This window comes from Arvicola amphibius, chromosome 14 (genome assembly GCF_903992535.2).
Source record: "Arvicola amphibius chromosome 14, mArvAmp1.2, whole genome shotgun sequence".
Taxonomy (NCBI): domain Eukaryota; kingdom Metazoa; phylum Chordata; class Mammalia; order Rodentia; family Cricetidae; genus Arvicola; species Arvicola amphibius.
Window position 1 is genome coordinate 19374068 of NC_052060.1, and position 20448 is coordinate 19394515.

A 20448-nucleotide genomic window follows, 5' to 3' on the forward strand; every position below is an offset into this window, starting at 1 on the left:
CTCTCTCTCTCTCACACACACATACACACACACACACACACACACACACACACACACACACACAGAGCATTCTGAGAGATGAGCCAGCACAAAGCAACAAGAACAGCCCTGGGAGCAGGCGTCCTTGCCAGGACTATCCCTTTGATTCCCTAAAACCAAGGCCTTGTAAACTCAGCTAGGGGGATCACTCTTCAGCTCTCCAATGCAAATGAATCCCTGGAACAGAGGCTTGCAGGCTTGTGTGAGCTCTTCAGAAGGGAGAAGGTGGCTGCTTCCTCCCAGGGCTCCAGTACCTGTATTCTACCCAGCTGTGTCAAAACCCAGGTCATTTCCCTCATTAAAGAACATCAGAGTCTTTGCCCTTTGCCTGACTGGCAAAGCTTTTAATTAGCTTACCCTGTCATACTGCTAGACATAAAAGGGACAATCCCTAGATTAAGAAGCAGTTCTCCAGCTGGAGGAGGGAGTCTCAAACCAAGGTAGGCAGGGTGCGAGAACCAGCAAGCAGTCCACACTGTCACTCAACTTTTATGGGAGCAGGAGAATGTTACTCTATCCCAACCTAGGTTTTCTTTATCTCTGTCTCACAGACAGGAGCCGTACTGGAAAATTTTCGGAGCTAGTTCTTCTAGAAAGCGGTTCTTCTCTGAGGAGACAGCAGGGATGGGGAGTGGAATCAGTGCTGAGGACAAAGAACTTGCCAAGAGGTCCAAGGAGCTGGAAAGGAAGCTGCAGGAGGATGCTGAGAAGGAAGCCAAGACGGTCAAGCTGCTGCTGCTTGGTGAGTGACACCAGATGGGCTAGCGGAGGGGACATTAACACTCTCTTTGCCTTTCCGGTGGGTTGATGGTGTCTGGTCCACCCCAAGGGACGGGGAGGGCTAGGCATGTTCTCATCCTGGTCCAGTCCTCAAGCTAAGAAACCAAACAGTTAGAGCCAAGTAAATATGGGGACCCAGAATGTCACGGTCACTGGCACTGTCTTGCTTTTCCTTGAACTATAAATAGTGCAAGGACAAAGCTGGGCTACCCAACTGCAACACCACCTCTTTTTGAGTTCAACAACTACCAAGAACCCTAGCCATGCAGGCACACCCCAATCCTGCAGTCAAAGAATTGTGGCATACGACAGATAAGAAGAAGATAGGACTCTCTTTCTCTCAGCAATGGATTCGTAAAGCACCACACCATCCCAACAGTCTCAAGGAGAAGCCTACTGGCTTTTGCCAAGTAGTTTGGATTCTTCTCCTTGCTCTCAAAATAATTGTTGGAGAACCTGGTAAGGAGGGGAGGGCCACAGGGAAGGGAAGATGGAGTCTTTAACAGAAATGCCCTCCTGGCTTTCTGTTAAGTAATTGCTCTAAAGCCCCTGACATCTGAAGGTTCATTAACTGGAGGCATCTTAAGCAGATCACTGGTTGGTGAAGAGATGAGAAAAGCACCTCTGTGGGCCAGTCATGGGAACCGATCATGGCTTCAAATAGAAAACGAGCGACTGACATCTGGCTCACGAAAAAAACACAAGAAATAAAAACACCAGTGTTACTACTGAAGTGGGACCGTTGATCAGTGTGTAGCAGAAAGTGGCTGCCTAAGACAGTTTCCATGAAGAACCTGAGGACGGGAGCAGTAAAGACCAAATGCACACTAAAGGGGCTATTTGTGAGCTGGACCCAGGCTTCGAGGAACACAGGAGTTACGCAGGAACAGGGGCTGATGGACCCAGGCTCTGCGGAGGAACTCAGGAGTTACGCAGGAACAGGGGCTGATGGATCCAGGCTCTGCGGAGGAACTCAGGAGTTACACAGGAACAGGGCTGATGGACCCAGGCTCTGCGGAGGAACTCAGGAGTTACGCAGGAACAGGGGCTGATGGACAGATCTTTTAAGCCTAAGCAGATCGCCTGGGTTCGGGGTAAGCAGTTTAGAGGAAAGAAGCATAGACAAGGTGGGAGGGGACGGAGGGATCAGGTCAGTAGAGAGGCCTGGAAGGACCGTGAATAACTGATGGACAAGAGGACACTGGAATGTTTCAGCTAATAACAGACACCGTCATGGTAGGAAAACCAGCATCTCAACAAAGAATCCCAGCTCTTTCCAATTCCAACCAAGACTATTTGTGTCTAAACAGGCAGCATGACTATCTTAAAGGAATATCTACAAGTCTCTCAGTGGTTCCCAGTGGGGAACTTTTTTTGAGTACCAGGGGCCACAAGGTATGTCTAGAGATCCTTGGTTGTCACAACTAAGAATGGGGTGCTAGTGGCCTCTAGTGGGTAGAGACCAGGAATGGTGCTAACCAGCTTACAATGTATGGGATAGCCATTTTTTAAAAAAGGAAATCCAGGTCTCTGTGTAAACAGCGTTAATGAGGATGAACTGCTCTAAATCCAGGCGGACGAGCCTAACACTCATGGTGTCTCTCAGTAAGTCTCCCAGAAAGCACTGTTCACACACCATCTTCTGGACCACCGGGGAGAGCCGGTGGAAACTGACAACGTGGACATTTGCCTTCCAGGTGCTGGAGAGTCAGGAAAGAGCACCATCGTCAAACAGATGAAGTGAGTGCAACACAACCCCGGGAGGACTGAATGGGGTGCCATGGAGCCAGTGTTGGTCCAGTAGAAGGATCCTTAGCGCCAAGGAACCCTGGGCTAAAGGACCCGATTTTCAGTGTCCCCCCACCCCCACACTGCACTTGGAGACAGCAGTAGAAACAGGTGGTTTCCTATGACCCGTATATCCCCTAGACTCCCAATCCCTTAGGTCTGGTTCCTCGGGCCCCGCCAAAAGTTTAGTGTCTGTTCCTTGAAGGATCATTCACCAGGATGGATACTCTCCAGAAGAATGCCTAGAGTTCAAATCTGTCATCTATGGGAACGTGTTGCAGTCCATCCTGGCTATCGTCAGAGCCATGGCCACGCTAGGCATTGACTATGCGGAACCAAGTTGTGCGGTACGTGATTAATGTTATCTGGTTCAGGGTGGAAGCAGGAGAAGAAATAGACAAGAGACCAGCAAACCACAAGAAAAGTCGGGTAAGAAAAAGCTCTGTGTAACTCAAATTGAGTCTGCTACGCTTCAAATCACTTTAGTACTAGTAGGGTAAACAACCTCTACCTTTATAATGAATTTTTTTAAAAAAAGACTTATTATGTATACAGTATTCTCAGTATTCTGCCTGCATGTACGCCTGCAGGCCAGAAGAGGGCACTGGATCTCATCACATATGGTTGTGAGCTATTATGTGGTTGCTGGGAATTGAACTCAGGACCTTTGGAAGGGCAGGCAGTGCTCTTAACCACTGAGCCATCTCTTCAGCCGCTATAATGAATGTTTATGAAATCAACTCCCAGCATCTTTTTGCCTCTTAACCTTATCATTTAAATTTTCTCCTTGAGCTTCTAGTCCTAGCCACGGGACTTTTATAAGCTAATACACTAACCTTTTATACACTGAAATGCACTAAGTTGTAGCTTTTACATTTCCAGTCCCTGCAGCGAAGGGCCTATACCTTCTAGCTGTCCACTTTCAGCCTAATCTGAAGTCTAGCACTTGAAGGATCATCTGGTACTATCCTCTAGGCATCCCAGACTAGCTACATCCGGAGAGCATGCTCAAAGTAAATTAGCATATTTCCTTACACTGAGACTATTCCACCTTAGGCTTTGGTAGCAATGCCTACTTTCCGTTCAGTAACTTCCCAGAAACCTGGACAGTCACTGACGTCCTCCTAGCTCATTCTCAGCCACATTTCTGGATTACACAGGATGCTGGCCGACAGCTCAATAACCTGGCAGACTCCACTGAGGAGGGGACCATGCCCCCTGAGCTGGTGGAGGTCATCAGGAAGTTGTGGAAGGACAGTGGCGTTCAAGCCTGCTTTGACAGAGCTGCAGAGTTCCAGCTCAATGACTCGGCATCTTAGTAAGACTCTGGGTGGGAGGTGGGATGGGATGATGTTCAGGAGAAACCTCACCCAGCTTTAAGCGCCAGGCAGTGGAAGCCGCAGACCCACAAACTAAACTTAAGGCTGTGGGGACATCTGCCAGTTCCCTCTGTTTTGCATTTCTTTACACCGCCTCTCTGCAGCCTATGAAACTGAAGACACAAAATTCAAAACAGCGGCTCTGCTTAGCAGCCCTTGGCCCTATCTCAAGAGGCAAACCAAAGAAAGATGGTCAGACACTAAGAGACTATCAACTTTGCAAAGCTGGTTCCAAAAAGATAAGGGATACAGCTATCAGCCCCCAACAGTATAGTATCAGAATTGGGCATGAGCTGTAAGACCAAACAGACCCATGTTCACCCCTTGGTCACCTCATCTTGAAATGTTATTGAGTTTCTGGAATCCTCACTTAGGAAGGTTGTCCCTGCTAGGGCACAACACACACTACATCTCAGAGTCCTTGCTTGTACACTAGCCTTCAAAGCTCACTAGCCCCACTTTCTGGTAGAAAAACTACAGTCCAGTGAAGTCAGTTAGCGTGGCAAAGACTGCGCATAAACAGCAGCGGCCGCCCTTGGCTCCAGGTCCGGGGGACTACAGAGGTGAGCTGCACAGCGGGCCACAGCGCTTTCTTGTTCTGCGTTGAGACCGAAACGCGGTCCTCCTGCCTCTGAATCCCAAAGAATCCCTCTGAAGTTTTCCTTTATCTGTAAAGGAGGACAGGAATCTCAAAGTCTTCTAAGATTTAGTGAGACTTTAGATGTGGAACTACGCGGTGTGCATTAGCCATTCACGTCAGTTTCCCTCCTGCTCCATCTTAGGTCATTTCAGTTCACAGCTGCTCTCTGCCCACCCTTCCTGAACTTCCTCATGTTCTCAGGAAAACGGGGCACACCGTGAAGATGATTCGCAGCCACCGTGGGCTCACTTTCCAGCCCTCCGTTGGTTAAAGTCCTATCACTGTCCCAACAATTTCACTATGGATTTAAAATGCAAAGAAGAAATCATATCATACTAAAACATTTAATAATTCCTTAGTATCTCCAAATATTAAAGTGTATTCACATTCCCGTTTGACTCAGGAGAGAAGGCCCACACATTGCCTTGTCTGTGACTTCCAAGTCTCTCTCAATCTATTTCCGGTCTCTTGATGGAACTTTGCACACATTTAAACAAGTCTTCTTCAAGGGTCTAGAAAGGCTTAGTCTGGAGGACACAACACCTGCCTCAGGTGGATGTGGCCCTCAGCCCCTTTCCTTCCCCTAGGCGCACAAGCATTGGTACAACCCTGGTACAGTGCTGTGGACGCCAGCCCTGCTTCTGTTAGCGTGTGACTTAGGGGGAGACCCTGTGCCTCCTTTAGTCTGGACTGCAGGCTGGAACATCACCAACACCACTCTCTTCCCTAGCTACCTGAACCAGCTGGACCGGATTACAGACCCTGACTACCTCCCTAGTGAGCAAGATGTGCTCCGATCCAGAGTCAAAACCACAGGCATTATCGAGACCAAGTTTTCTGTGAAAGATTTGAATTTCAGGTCAGCGTTCGGTTCCCTGGGGGCATCTCGGGTCTCACAATGTGTTTCTTGGCCTCTGCTGAAGCCCAATCCGGATTACTGTCCTCCTCCTGCCTCTCCTGTTTCTGATTTTGCTACTAACTGGTCCCAAGCAGCCGCCTCTCAGGGTGAATACCAAAGGCAAGTGACTCACACATTGGCCACACCCCTGATTACAGCTGCTTCTTCCCTAGGATGTTTGACGTGGGAGGGCAGAGATCAGAGAGAAAGAAATGGATCCACTGCTTTGAGGGAGTCACCTGCATCATTTTCTGCGCGGCTCTCAGTGCCTATGACATGGTGCTGGTGGAAGACGATGAAGTGGTGAGTGCCCTTGACAGCAGTTTCCGTGACCCGTCTCCAAATCCCCTTTCTGCTGCAGGTTCGAGGTTACTACTTCAAAGCTCCAAATTTTCTGAGCATGAGTTTGATGTGAGATTAGGAATCCAAGAATTGGGTGCAGCCATCACAAAGCTAGAGGAAGTGATGCTAAGCGGAAGTAGACAGATAAAATGGGCAGTGCAAGGACTTAAGATGTCTGTTCTCTAGATTTGAGAAAAAGAAGTCAAAGATGTGGAAACACTAATTTCACATAAACATCTATTCCATGTTGGCCAGGTGCCCAACAGAAATAAATACAGCTTTTATCCTACCGTCACTCCTGCCTTGGTCTATCCTAGCGCCACTCCCGCTTCGGTCTATCCTGCTATCACTCCCGCTTCGGTCTATCCTGCTGTCACTCCCGCTTTGGTCTATCCTGCTGTCACTCCAGCTTTGGTTCTCCTCCCTTCTCCTTAACTGGTGGGGTTCACTGTAGCGTGCTCTGCACCTTCTGGCCAAAATGTCTGACAGTGTTATTCACAGTCAAGATGGCTTCCACATCAGTCTGAGTGTACCAGATATGGAAGTTATGAACAGCAGGAGCACCACAAGGAGGAGACTACTAATCAGTTTTCCCTGATTAGATGACAAGAATGACTTCCAGTCAGCTGATGGCGCACTTCAGGTCCCTAACAGTCTGTTCCCTAACCATTCACCTGACAGGGGGACTGGCTGACTCTGGACTCCGCACACAGATCTCCCCGGTGCCGGCGGTATGGCACTGGGAAATCCTCCAGCCCTTACCCACATGGCACTGGGGTCAGAGAATCCATGTCAGCCATGCCCCAGATGACAGAAGCCTAGCAAAATCATTCTGGAGATGCAAGTAGCAAAGTGCTGATTTGGGCCTGGCTTCAGCCTGACAGCAACACTATGATGCTATCTGGACTCTGGCAGCTGAAGATCTCTAAATATAGGTGTTCCTCGCCAGTTACTACCACAGATACCACAGATCCATGTCCTCTCTAGCATTCCTAACTACAAGGGAACTGAGACTCTGGAATGTTAATAATCTCCCTTGAATCAAGCTATTAAAATGGCATAAGGGAAATTTGAATGTTTGGTTGTCCCCCACCACACTAAAAACAGATGATCTGTTCCCTTGCCTTCCCTTTTTATTTGGAACACTGGCCTGCTCAGTTAGAACAGGAATAAACAGACATCCATCCCACAAGCTGATCCGCTATTTCCCACGTTTCCTCCCCAGAATCGCATGCATGAGTCTTTGCACCTGTTCAACAGCATCTGTAATCACAAGTTCTTTGCAGCCACCTCCATTGTCCTCTTCCTCAACAAGAAGGACCTCTTCGAGGAGAAAATTAAGAAAGTCCACCTCAGTATTTGTTTTCCAGAATATGATGGTAGGTGCTGACTGCTGCAGACAAGAGTGATGGGCTCGCCTCATTCCAGAGGCAAAAGCCTGTAAAAGAAGTTGCCTTAAGGAAGGAATAGTTATGAGGTTCAAGTTCAGATGTTTCTGGAATAAAGCAGATATATACACCAGAGCCACTGACTGTTCCAAGGATACCTACCAAGAAGCAAGAGTGGAAACACAGGGACCTTTCCTGTGTTCTACTGTCTCACTCAAGTGAGAAACACCGGCATGCATAGTCTTCATTCCTGACAGTCACCCGCATGCACAACAGAATCCTCACTCCTGACAGTCGCCTGCACGCATAGTCTTCACTCCTGACAGTCGCCTGCATGCACGACAGAATCCTCACTCCTGAAAGTCACCTGCATGCATAGTCTTCACTCCTGACAGTCACCTGCATGCATAGTCTTCACTCCTGACAGTCGCCCGCATGCACAACAGAATCCTCACTCCTGACAGTCACCCGCATGCACAACAGAATCCTCACTCCTGACAGTCGCCCGCATGCACAACAGAATCCTCACTCCTGACAGTCACCCGCATGCACAACAGAATCCTCACTCCTGACAGTCACCCGCATGCACAACAGAATCCTCACTCCTGACAGTCACCCGCATGCACAACAGAATCCTCACTCCTGACAGTCACCCGCATGCACAACAGAATCCTCACTCCTGACAGTCACCCGCATGCACAACAGAATCCTCACTCCTGACAGTCACCTGCATGCACGACAGAATCCTCACTCCTGACAGTCACCTGCATGCACGACAGAATCCTCACTCCTGACAGTCACCCGCATGCACAACAGAATCCTCACTCCTGACAGTCACCTGCATGCACGACAGAATCCTCACTCCTGACAGTCCCTGACCATATTTGTCTAAAACAATACTCCAAGAAGCAAATTAGTCACCTAAAAATTGAGCACTACAGGTTAATTTATCCTACTTTACTAATTTTTTTTTTTTAAAACCAGGGAACAACTCCTATGAGGATGCTGGGAATTATATCAAGAGCCAGTTCCTTGACCTCAACATGAGAAGAGATGTCAAAGAAATCTATAGTCACATGACCTGTGCGACAGACACACAGAATGTCAAATTTGTGTTCGATGCAGTTACAGATATTATCATCAAAGAAAACCTCAAGGACTGCGGGCTCTTTTAGTGCTCTGCTCCTTGGGTGCACAGTACAAGCAGACTGAGAGAGACGGTGCAGAAAATGAGTCAACACGTGCCGGGACAGGATGGACAAGCCCATTCTGTAGGACACAGAAGAACACTTACAACTGTAAGTTTTCACAGCTAGTGTGGCTAATACAGTTTAAAGAATGCAAGGCCAAGGAGCCCAAGACCCGGGTTCCAGTTCTAGTTCTGCTTAGTAGAGTAGAAGCACTTCCATTTTACCGAAGCAAAAGTCCCTCATCTGTATTACGAAGGTAACTTCCTTACCTACGTCACAGGGCTATCCTGAAGAGCACACACCTAACTGGAGAGAAAGCACATGGAAGCTGTGGTCGGCCACAAAAAGCCCGTGAAGGCTCCAACTACCACACTTGGTTATTAAGAGTAAACTATCTCAAAGTGTAATGGCAAACCTTTCTTACATTGAGTGATAAACTATTAAAAATTAAACCTGCCCCTGGGTTTTTACTAGCAGAGCAATATGCCTCAGCTCAGAGACCTGGCTCACTGGATGAAGGATGTGAGCCTACTCATTTCTAAGGCACTCATTCAGAAACAAGCATCTTCATTAAAAACAAATCCTCTCTCCCCTACCCTGGGAGAGTGTGTGGCTGAACTTGAGGACACCTACACACTTCCACTTAGGACTTGACTGCTGCCACTTCTGGGTCAGAACTGAAACAAGAGAGCGATCCGATTCTCATTCCGACTGCTCCCGGCTTCCCAAGAACAAAAGCCACTGCTGAGCTTGCTTTAGGCACTGGCAATTTTTGCAGCTGGGTCCACATGAGACTGGCTGCAAACATCTTCCCAAACAAACCAGGGATAAATTATTCCTTTGAACTCCTCTGAGGGGAAATGAAGCTTGCATTTATCTTGACAGGAGGTGGTAAAGCCATGTATAGATTTAGCATTTACAACTACTAGTGAGGAGAGAACTTGGCATCCATGGTTTAGTATATAAAAGAAAGTGTCAATTAACATGAAAATCTGCTCCTTGCCAGAAACACCCATTCACACTTAGATGCTTCCAGCAGTATTAATACTAGAGAGCCAGCCAGCATCACATCACGGGCTTGGAACGCACAAGAACCAATGTGAGACCACTGAAATGTGGAGTCACTAATCAGTCTGACTGAGCAGAATACACACATGCACACCGCAACCTGCCAGAATTGCCATAGGAACTACTCCAGGTATGGCAAAGCCCATCTGGGCAAAGCACTTGCACTAAAGGCAATGCAGGAACTACGCTGATGGCACACCCCAGCCATCACTGACCTGTCCACTCTAACCCAAAATACAATGATTCTTAGAATGTTCTAGATCACAAACTCCTATAGCAGGATGAGGAAGGCTAGGGATCTCTCTTCGGACTAAGTTTGTTTGATTTTTCTGTTTTTGAGATGGGGCTCATGGTATTACGGAAACTGCTCTTGAGTTTGAGGGTTCGAGATCACCTGCCTCACTCTGTGAAGAGCAGGGCTACAGGCACACTCCAGCATCCCCATCTCGGAATGCTTTATTAAAAAAGATTTTATCCTTATCTATGTGGATGAGTGTTTTGCCTGCATATGTCTGTAAACTACTTGCATGCCAGGTGTTCACTGATATCCAAGGAGAGCACCAAATTTCTGGAACAAGAGCTACACATGGTTATGAGCCACCCTGTGTGGATGCTGGGAATAGAACCCAGGAACAACCGTATTTTTAAACCACTGAGCTATCACTCTATCCCTCAGAATGCTTTACAATGCACAAAATTCAAAGGAAACAAGCAAACTAAGCAATTTTCTCTGTAGACTCTGGTGCTCTGAAGCCCCAACCTTTAACAGAAACTGAGTTACAGCCAGTAGTGCTGCACAGCTTTAATTTCAGTGCTGCACCCGGGAGGCAGAGGCAGGGGCATCTCTGGGAGTTCCAGGCCAGCCAGGGGTACATAATGCGACTCTGTCTCAAAAAGCAGAACCCAGAGCATGGTTGTCTATTCAAGCCCAAAACAATTTTACTCCACTTGCTTCTTCTAAGAGAGCCACCCCTCTGGACTGCACTGGCTTCTTTGCTTCTACTGATCTCTTTGGCTGCTAATATTCACACACTCACCCTCCAGTATAAGAGCCAATGGAACAGGACTTCTGGCAGAGCAATGAAATTCTCAAGCCAAAACCAGCTGCATTTTAGTCTCCTGTTTTCTGACAGGTTAATGTTTAACCGGCTCAGAGATTCACATAATGTACCTTGCACGCACATCTCACAAAATGACTCTCTTGGCAGACTAGGAGACAATGACTCCTGAGACGCCCATCTCCCCAGCTGCTCTCAACTGACGTTAGGATGTGGCTACATACACTAACACTGTGGGCCCCACTGGGTCCTATTCAACTGCTCATCCATACCTTAGAACAAAGTCAAAAGGACTTCCTGAAACTCAAGACAAGGCTCACCTCCAAGGAAAGGGGGAAATGTAGTTGCTGGTGCCATTAACCCTTGCCCCAGCTCAGCCTGTCCCTCCGTTCCACTCTCCAGAGCTACAGAGAAAGTCATTTTTTATTTTCATATAAATGGCCTGTTTTTTGATTGTTTTTGCTTGCTTGCTCGTTTTTTATTTTTGAAACATTGTGTAGACCATGCAGGCCTCAAACTCACAGAAACTCACATGTCTCTGTCTCCCAGTTGTTGGGATTCAAGGTATGAACAACCAGGTTAAATAGACTATTTTTATCTCAGCCATTTTGATTATGTGCATGAAAAGATTTAAAAAAAAAAAAAACACAAAAATGCCCAAAATCAAATCCATGCCATTTATTCTGCTCTTTCTTTTGCCTCATTAAAAGCTGACGCTAGTCACTACGTAAGATATCATTGTAAGCCAGCAGAGTGTTCTCACTAACCCAGCCCTCGTCTTCTATTGCAACCTTAGTTCTTAGAAAGCTGAATTCAACAGGAACTCAACTAAGATAAACATGTTCCCACACTGAACTGAGCAGCACAAAAGTATAATCAAATTTGTTTACCTGCCTAAGTTCCTGTTACAGCCTTAAACGGCACTGAGAGGCTGTGAGGCACTTCCTACCACTGCGTGGTTAGAGAACACTGTGACAACCTGGTAGAGGCTGCTAGAATCTCACATAAATCTGATGGGTCTTTTAATACTGGGATGACAGGACAGGACAAATACTGTGTAAATCCGCTTATCTGCAGAACGTAAGAGCCTGAGAAACAGAAGAGAATGGTGGGTACCAGGGCCTGGAAGAAGAGGGAACCGGGAGTTACTATTTAGCATGTAGAGCTTCCAATTAGGAGAAGAAATAAATTCTGGAGAAGGATGGGGTGATAGAAATATAATAGTGGGAATGTGCTCTTCAGATATACTTAATTATAAAATCTGGAGTTCTTGTTATATATTCCTTCCTGCAATAAAAACAATGGAAAAACAATTAGCAATGTGCTGGACACTTTCTGCGGGTAAAGGAATGAGACACAAAAGCAGAAGCCATTCAGTGAAAGACACACATACTTTAAGAACACTGACATTGTCTGAATCACTATTCCCTGCTGTTTTCAGGGCCAAGCAGCATTTCAACCCCACTCTCTAAAGTGTGCCTGCAATGCCGGAGGTGCTGTGCTGGTAATGGTGGTGAAGGGGAAGGAGCTCACCTCCCAATGCCCTCTTTACCCAGCACAGCCCCCAGAGCTCGACTCCACTGCTGGCCAGGGACTGCAAGCGCTAGAGTCTGGGGGTGCTGCCTGCGGTCACACAGGCATACTGAGACCTAGAAGGGAACACACCAGTGGGAATAGAAAATAAGATGGCTGAATACAAAACAAAGACGTTACTGTTTCACAAGAAAAACAGAAATTCAGGATCAACTCCATCCATATCTGCCACATGCTGTCTGTGCAGCAGCTGCCGTAAACACAGGTGTTGTGGGACATTAGTATAATCCTGATCATTATAAAGCACATTATAAAACATCTTCAAATGTTATTTCTATCTGGTCAAAATTATAGTGTATCATACCTGGTATTTATTTAGTGCGGCCCACCTTTGGACACAGAGGAACGCAAGACTGAAAGTGACCTGCTCAAGGGTTCATGGCTTAGGTAGAAGCTATGAAAGAGTGGAACCAGTACTCCAAGTAATTCTCAGTCTCCTAAGATTTCTAAGAGGTCTCAGGACTTTTGTCCTACATGAGCAAAGATTTAAAAAAAAAAAAGTAATTTCTGGAATTCTATCTATCTCACAAACTTCTCGGTTACAATGTCTGAGTAGCCCAACGAATATTAAGGTGGGCCTGGAGATAGGTAGATGACATAAGCCAGATCACACAAAACCAATTTAGCCAATGTATTAAAGTTAGCCAATTTAATACACTGCAATAATGTATCACTATTTATTACTTCTGCCACCTTGTGATCCCCATAAATGCATATTTATCTGTTATTACACACAGTCATTTGTCACAGGCTTTTTGAGACAGGGTCGTTCTGTGTAGTCCTGGTTGCCCTGGAACTTGCATTGTTCAAGGCTGGCCTTGAACTCACTGAGATCCGCCTACTTCTGTCTCCCTGAGTGCTGGGATTAAGGGTGTGCACCACCACTGCCCAGCCTTGTCACGAGATTTTTAAACATTTTACTACATAAATACTGTAAATAAATGATGTGGACATAAATGTTTGCGTGTCCCAAGTCTCTTGAAATCCTGCATAAAAATTAAACACCCTGCATCTGAGCTGTAGAAATGGTTCGGCCCAGCAGCTCTCATACCAACTGTCTGTCCGAAAGGCACTTTTAAGGCACGTGAGAAAGTGAATTTAAAAATGTTAAGACATCTTATTTCCGTGTATGAGTGTTCTGCCTGTATCTATGTATGTGCTTGACCACCACTTGGACCTGGTGTCCACAGAAGAAGATGTCACAGTCCCAGGGACTGGAGTTATCGATGGTGGTGAGCTGTCATGTGGGTGCTGGGAACTGAAATCAAATCCTCGGGAAGAGCAGCCAGTGCTCTTAACTACTGAGATAATCCCTAACACCCAGAAGTATTTCTAAGTTGCTAAAGAAACCCTGTCATTCACTAGTGACTTTGCGATTATGCATGAATACATGTTTTTCTTAAAATTAGTCTGTTCTGTTGCCTCAAATTTACTTTAAACAAACACACAAACAAAAATACATTTCCCAAGGTGTCTTTGTGAGTTTTAGTTTAGTTCAGTTAGTTGGGGAATCTGCATAAATTAACCGTGTACTCCAAATGTCACCTCTTATTCCTCAGAACTCTGTGTGTGCGCACGCGCATGCGTGCACACAAGATGAAAGAAGGAAGACCTTGACCATTATGGAAATCAGTCTCCTTGCTTCTAAAGAGAAACCTTTATTTCCACATCCTAAAAATTCATATCGAAACCAAGATGTCCTGTATTTTTTCTTGTGTTTATGGAAACAAAATAATAATGTACAATGGTCAGAGCCACATGGCAAGCTCTGTCTGATCTATTTCAGGTCTCTGGTCTGTACTATGGAGCCTGAGAAAGAACACAATAATTACCTGGGATAGAGGCAAACTAAGATAACATTTTCCCTACAGTTAGTAGCATACAAGGAAAGCAAGATTCCCAAACACTAACACTCACCAACCTGAGTGCTATTTAGCTTTGATCAGAGGACTGTGATTTCAATCCACAAAGAGTCCTGCAACAAGCGCTTACCCAGCAGGAGATGAGTGTGGCACATCAGCCCAGAGAAGCACTAGCTGAAGCCACAGCTACAAATAGCAACGGCAGCCAGGAAAGCCAGCAGTGCAGGGGGTGGTGGCTCACGCCTTTATCCCAGCACTCAGGAGGCAGAGGCAGGCAGATCTGAGTTCGAGGCCAGCCTTAGTCTGCAAAGTGAGTTTCAGGACAGCCAGGACTGTTAAGACAGACAGACAGACAGACAGACAGACAGAGACACACAGAGAGACAGAGACAGAGAGACCAGCAGTTATTTTTGGTTAAAAAGTGAGCTAGAGCTGTACAATTTAGAATTCAAATTATCTAAGATGAAAATATTATGTGAGGATCCAGTGACTGACACCAGCAGTAGTTTCGGGAGTTTCATGGCAGGTGTAGTCTATTACAAGCCTGAACTGATTAGGTGAGGAAAGACAGTCCATTAGAGGAACGACTCCCATCTGCCCAAACTTCCATTCAGGAGAAGATGTGGCTGTCAACAACAAAGGCTTACGGCTGTCATCTTCCCAACTAAGGTCAATCTATTGTTTATTATTAAATAAACATTAATTTTCTTAGTTGACTTCTTAGGTGATCCAAGGTCTGGCCACCTCAAAATGAACATTATCCATTATAAAACTCCAGCATTTTCCAGATCAAACTCCTAACTTTCGGCTTCAATCTTTTTCCTCCAGGATCATAGGAAGCTTAACTCCCACATTCTGACTCTGCCTAGGAAATGTTCTTCAGAACACAAGTTAGAGATCTGAAAGCCTAGCTGAACAGAAACGCTTTAGAGTTCACAGATCACCAGCCCACGGCCAAGACGTCAACCTCTTCAGGCAGTTTTCCGTCATTTTCCCCCTCAGGTCAGCTCTGAAAACTCAAACTGCCTCCCTTCCGTCCTAAATGAAGGTACCTGGCTGGTTAGGATGATTCCTTGTAAACAGAAAGCAATAGGAGTAGTATGTAGAGGCGAAGAAGTGGAGAACTTCTATTTTTAATTAACAGAAAGATTTAAAAAATAGACAGATTCAAATGAAAATACAAAATGCATTTTAAAGTAAAATTAAGCTTGGATTATCTATTATTTTAATTATCAACACCATTTCATTAAACCCAAAGTATAGAAAAGTCACGAAAACAACATTTCACTAGTTCTCATTCCCAGATACTTTATATTACAGAATACAACAAAGGAAAGACAAGTTCAGAGTAGGACTTAGGAACCCCTACACTTGGGAATTAAGTCAATTGCTGATTAAAATCAATACTTTTCTTTCTTTCAGATGATATTTTCCTAGACCTAAAGAAATGCATGTCAGATAATAGTTATACTGTCTGCACAAGAATGATTTCCCGTGAGAATTAAAAATTTTAAAAGCTGCCGGCAAAGGCACTGGTCACTGTGGCTTGCTCTCCGAAGCAGTTCTGACCACCAACCTTTTAAATGAGTAGGAGGTGTCATCAAAAGATGAACCGGGTCCAATCTAAAAAGACTGGACCTCGAAAGGCACTGCTCAAATGACTGATCTGAAATGTTCAAAATGCACCCTCTGTTTGCCAACCTCAGTGGTCCATTCAGTGTTCAATGACAGTTGCTATACATTGTACAAAAGGACTGTAGCTCTCAGCACAAGCAGAATATAAATCAGGACTCATACATACCCCTTATACACAGACTGGACATAACACCCTCAGTCCTAGATTTGAGGACACTACCACAAATCCAGAGACCCCATTCTACCAAAACCCACTCTCAAAGGCCAAAGCATAGTCAGCAAGAGCAAAAGGAAACAGAAGACAGGGTCTCCAGAAAGGACTAGTTACAAGCAGGAGTGATCCTGGACTCTTTACTCACCATTTTAATACTGCTGCCAACTGTAACAGATCAACATCTGCACGCATGACAAAGTGGAAAAAAGTCCCCAAAGGCAAGTTTTAGAAAAAGAGCAGACTGACTATGGATCACTACTACAATTAACACCGCTACAGTAAAAACAATGGCAAACAGGGATTTGGCACCACATTTACAGGAAAAGCATGCACTGCTAATAACAATTTAGATGTCTCCCAACAAAAAAGGCCACGAAGATGGAAAACAGGGGCACCTTATACAAAATTCTCCATGACTGAGACAAACAGGCAAGAATCAAGTGGTCACTTTAGTAGATCTGTAACAGCAAGTCATTGGTTCTCAATTTAGCAGTCTGCATCTCTAACTGACAGCTATCCTGCGTGTGACTGTATCCAAGAAGCGGAGTTTATTATATCGTATCACGTCAGTACTCACCTATCTGGTAACCAGCAGAAACAAGGCTAACCTTCAACCACAGCTTAAGAAATGAGTGCTAGAAGCAAACTGTAGAGCTCTCCAATTTAACTGCTGGTTGGAAGCCACCATGGCACTTTAAACATGACGGCAACATGAATTTCATTCAGAAAAGCTGTAGTAACATAGTCCCGATAACCAGGAAAATATTTTAATTATGGAAATATTACTCCTGACTGTTCCAAGAGGTAAAAACAAACAGCTCCTACTAAGAGGAATATTTTCAAGATGTCTGATCACATCATGTGCATAGTTAAGACTGAGTTCTCAGAAGATTCTTTTGCAAACAAGTAAGATTTTTTTTTAGTTTTTCTTCTCTTGATGAGAAAAATCTTAGAAACTAACTACTGGTGATTTGTTAAGAAGGAAAAGGAAGCTACACATTTAAGTTCTGGAATGCAGCACCGTGACGCCAACACGCCCTAAACATTTGAGATTAGAAAATCCAAGCGATGCCTCGGTGAGCCAGCCACACTTTACAGCTGATCCAATTCCAATGTCTGACGCGAACGCCTCATGCCAACTAAACATTCCCTAATACAGAAGATTGTGCTAAAGAGTGCTAAGAGTCTGCATGCTGCTGCCATTCCCTGGTCCCGTCATGCTTGCAGCTGACCCAAGAGACAGCAGGTGGTGTCGGGTCTCAACACTCCTCACTGCAGTAACTGAAAAGAAAAACACCGTTAATTAGAAAAACAACTACAAAGGCAGAACACACCACCAGAGCACTGTAACCAAACTGCGGCAAGTTTACCTTTCACTAATCCCGTCTCCTCAGTAAAGTCCACATTCCTTTAAGTTGTTTTTAATGATGACATCTGTAACAGCATCAAAAACAAACTGCACATTTTTGGTGTCTGTGGCACAGGTGAAGTGAGTGTAGATCTCCTTGGTATCTTTTCTTCGGTTCAGATCTTCGAACTCGCACTGAATGTAAGCAGCTGCCTCTTCGTATGTATTGGAACCTGAAACAGACAACCAACACTGTCAGCTCCAGTCATAACAGCCATCCGTATGCACTTAAGAAAGGCAACCCAAGCCGGGCGGTGGTGGCGCACGCCTTTAATCCCAGCACTCGGGAGGCAGAGGCAGGCGGATCTCTGTGAGTTCGAGACCAGCCTGGTCTACAAGAGCTAGCTCCAGGACAGGCTCTAAAGCTGCAGAGAAACCCTGTCTCGAAAAACCAAAAAAAAAAAAAAAAAAAAAAAAAAAAGAAAGGCAACCCAACACAATTGAATACAAACAGAATTCTTCCTCTATTTCTGTTGTCATTAGGATTTTCTATAATCACTAGATTCTTCAGGAAAACGGACTACCACTGTAACTAAAATAAAATCAGCACACACAAGGAATAAGGAAAAGAACAAGTTTCACTTCCTCTTCATTTAGATTGTTCAGCTAAAAAAGAAATCTAGACAGTGTACAGAGGAAAAGTAGGTGGGTATGTTTCTAGAGAATGCAAGTGTTTTAAATGGCACATGTCGCCCCTTGGAGTGATCCTGAAATAAGGATCCCAAGAAGGTAAAGCATTCATTTCAAAATCATTCCAGTTTTTAAAAGGCATAAGTCAAGGCAAACTAGCAGATGGGAAAGAAGTGGGACCCTAGTTCCATACTTTGACACAAGGTCTCACTCTCATGACTTCCTACCTCATCCTCCCAAATGCGGGCACTCAGGCACAGCTAGCAACACACTTTAAAGGCTGAGTTCCATCTCAATAGAGCTGTTGTTTTTAAGGAGCAGGGAAGAGAGGACCAACAGTAAGCCTCGCTTTTAACATGTACAATTAACATGTACAATCAGCACTCGCCTTCTTCTTTGTACATCATCTTTTGGCCTTGGGAAGCCTTTAGTGAGGACAGACTTAGAAACTGCCTGTTAAAGCCAGGTAAACTACAAAGAAAACATGCAGCTGGCACTGCTGGCCTGGAGGGATGGCTCAGCCCTTGAAGGCTAGGCTCACAACCAAACTACAAGAACAGTTAGCTCGCCAGATAGTGGCGGCACACACCTTTAGTCCCAGCATTCGTGAGGCAGAGGCAGGCAGATCTCTGTGAGTTCAAGGCCAGCCTGGTCTACAGAGCTAGTTCCAGGACAGGTTCCAAAGCTACAGAGAAACCCTGTTTTGAAAAACCAACCAACCAACCAACCACCAAAAAAAACCCACACAAAACAAAACAGTCAGTTCCAAAGGTCATTTTCTAGTCTTTTTAATACTCACTTTGTAAGCATGTTCCCTGCTTTCTTAAAAAAATTATTACACTTATTTATTTACGGGGTGTATGTATATGGTTCATGCATGCCACAGTGTGCACATGGTAGTCAGAGGGCATCTTCCAGGAGTTGGTTCTGTAAGTCCCAGGGACTGAACTCAGGTCATCAGGCTTAGCAGAAAAGCACCTTTACCTGCAGAGCCATCCCCTTGGCCCAGTGCCCTAAAGTAAGATACTGGTTGTTTTCTTTTATAGACTTTATAAACCTTTATTTCTTTCCTATCGACAGCTAGCATGTTTCTAACTTTATCATTTTCTCTCCTCATTTTACAATCATCTCTCTGACTATAAAAAGAATACCGTGTCTCAGCTAACAAGAGTCCTTCTGTGGAAATAATTAACTATGGCTTTTCACATAGTGATACAGTCCTGCCATTCTTGTTTGTGATCCCTAATCAAATAACTGACTGGCCTCCAGCTTTTTACCTTTTTTTTTTTTGTTTTTTGTTTTGTTTTGTTTTGTTTTTCAAGACAGGGTTTGGCTGTAGTTTTAGAGCCTGTCCTGGAACTAGCTCTTATAGACTAGGCTGGTCTCGAACTCACAGAGATCTGCCTGCCTCTGCCTCACAAGTGCTGGGATTAAAGTCTTGCGCCACCATCGCCTGACATACTTTCTTTAGCCATAACCAGAATCTTTTGCTAGAAACTCAACTTGAGGTTAAGCAATCCCAGTGCAGCCTCGTGGTTTTAATGGAGAGGACAAAGAAATGGTGGCAATGCCATCTTTCACCTTATGAACTGAATAGCCAAGAAAGTTGGTAAGTGGACAGAAAAGAAAGAATGAACATGGAGCTAAGGTAAGAGATAAAGGTTACTTGCAGTGGGTACAAATGTACAGTATGTACCCACTGGAACTCCATGTTACACTCAGTGAACACATGAGTCATCGCTGCTGACCTAAGACATACCCAACAGAACCCACGACCTTTACCTGTGTATTCTGGGTAACAGATTGTTAATGGGCTCCTCTTTATTTTTTCCTCAAAAAGGTCTTTCTTATTAAGAAAGAGGATGATTGACGTGTCTGTAAACCACTTGTTGTTACAAATGCTGTCAAACAGTTTCATGCTTTCATGCATCCGGTTCTGAAACACAAACAGGATTTGGACGGGTTAGCAGCAAAATGAACTCACAGAACTAAGTTAGGCATTAGCATAGCCTGAAGCTGAGTCAATCTTGATTTGTGCAATTCTTGGGGTTAGGGGATGAGAAGGGTTGGCTGACAAGATGCAATCCTGTCCACATAATGTGGCTACTGAGAGCAAATGGGGACTGGAACAATTAATTGGTTTTGGAAATCTAACCTCACTGACAAGAAAATAAAGGGCATTAAGTTTTGGTTTTCATGAGCAAATGGTGGCAACCCATCTTCCTAGGAGTTCTGTCCATTTCCTAGTTGTATCGAATGTTTCAACATACCATTTCCTCATCCTCGGCCAGAACGAGATCATAGTCACTGAGGGCCACACAGAAGATAATCGCTGTCACTCCCTCAAAACAGTGAATCCACTTTTTTCGTTCTGATCTTTGGCCGCCTACATCAAACATTCTGAGTAAAGAAAGAAAGCACAGATTCAGCAAAGTCACATTTATAGTTCTCTCTATTCTGTCATGGTTAAGAACCTCCCCGTTATCACACATTCAAACCCCATTTATAACAGAAAAGACAAGGTTCAAATCAAATT

At 44.9% G+C, this 20448-nt stretch overlaps 2 protein-coding genes across 2 annotated transcripts in view; one reads left to right on the forward strand and one right to left on the reverse strand.

Moving 5' to 3' along the window:
* Nucleotides 1-663: 663 nt before the first annotated feature.
* On the forward strand, nt 664-8476 carry Gnat2 (G protein subunit alpha transducin 2). The gene is made up of 8 exons (XM_038310772.1): nt 664-781; nt 2517-2559; nt 2813-2954; nt 3768-3925; nt 5357-5485; nt 5698-5827; nt 7092-7245; nt 8239-8476. The coding sequence occupies exons 1-8, from the start codon at nt 664-666 to the stop codon at nt 8427-8429; spliced, it is 1065 nt and encodes a 354-aa protein (XP_038166700.1). The 3' UTR covers nt 8430-8476.
* A 6666-nt stretch (nt 8477-15142) lies between these two features.
* The window catches only part of Gnai3 (G protein subunit alpha i3), a 37461-nt gene continuing 32155 nt past the window's right edge, over nt 15143-20448 (reverse strand). The window contains exons 6-9 of the mRNA XM_038310771.1: nt 20183-20312; nt 19695-19848; nt 17245-17455; nt 15143-17155 (exon numbers count right to left, since the gene is read on the reverse strand). Of these exons, the coding sequence (XP_038166699.1) occupies nt 17265-17455; nt 19695-19848; nt 20183-20312 (475 nt within the window). The 3' untranslated portion in view covers nt 15143-17155; nt 17245-17264. The remainder of the gene's footprint in view (nt 17156-17244; nt 17456-19694; nt 19849-20182; nt 20313-20448) is intronic.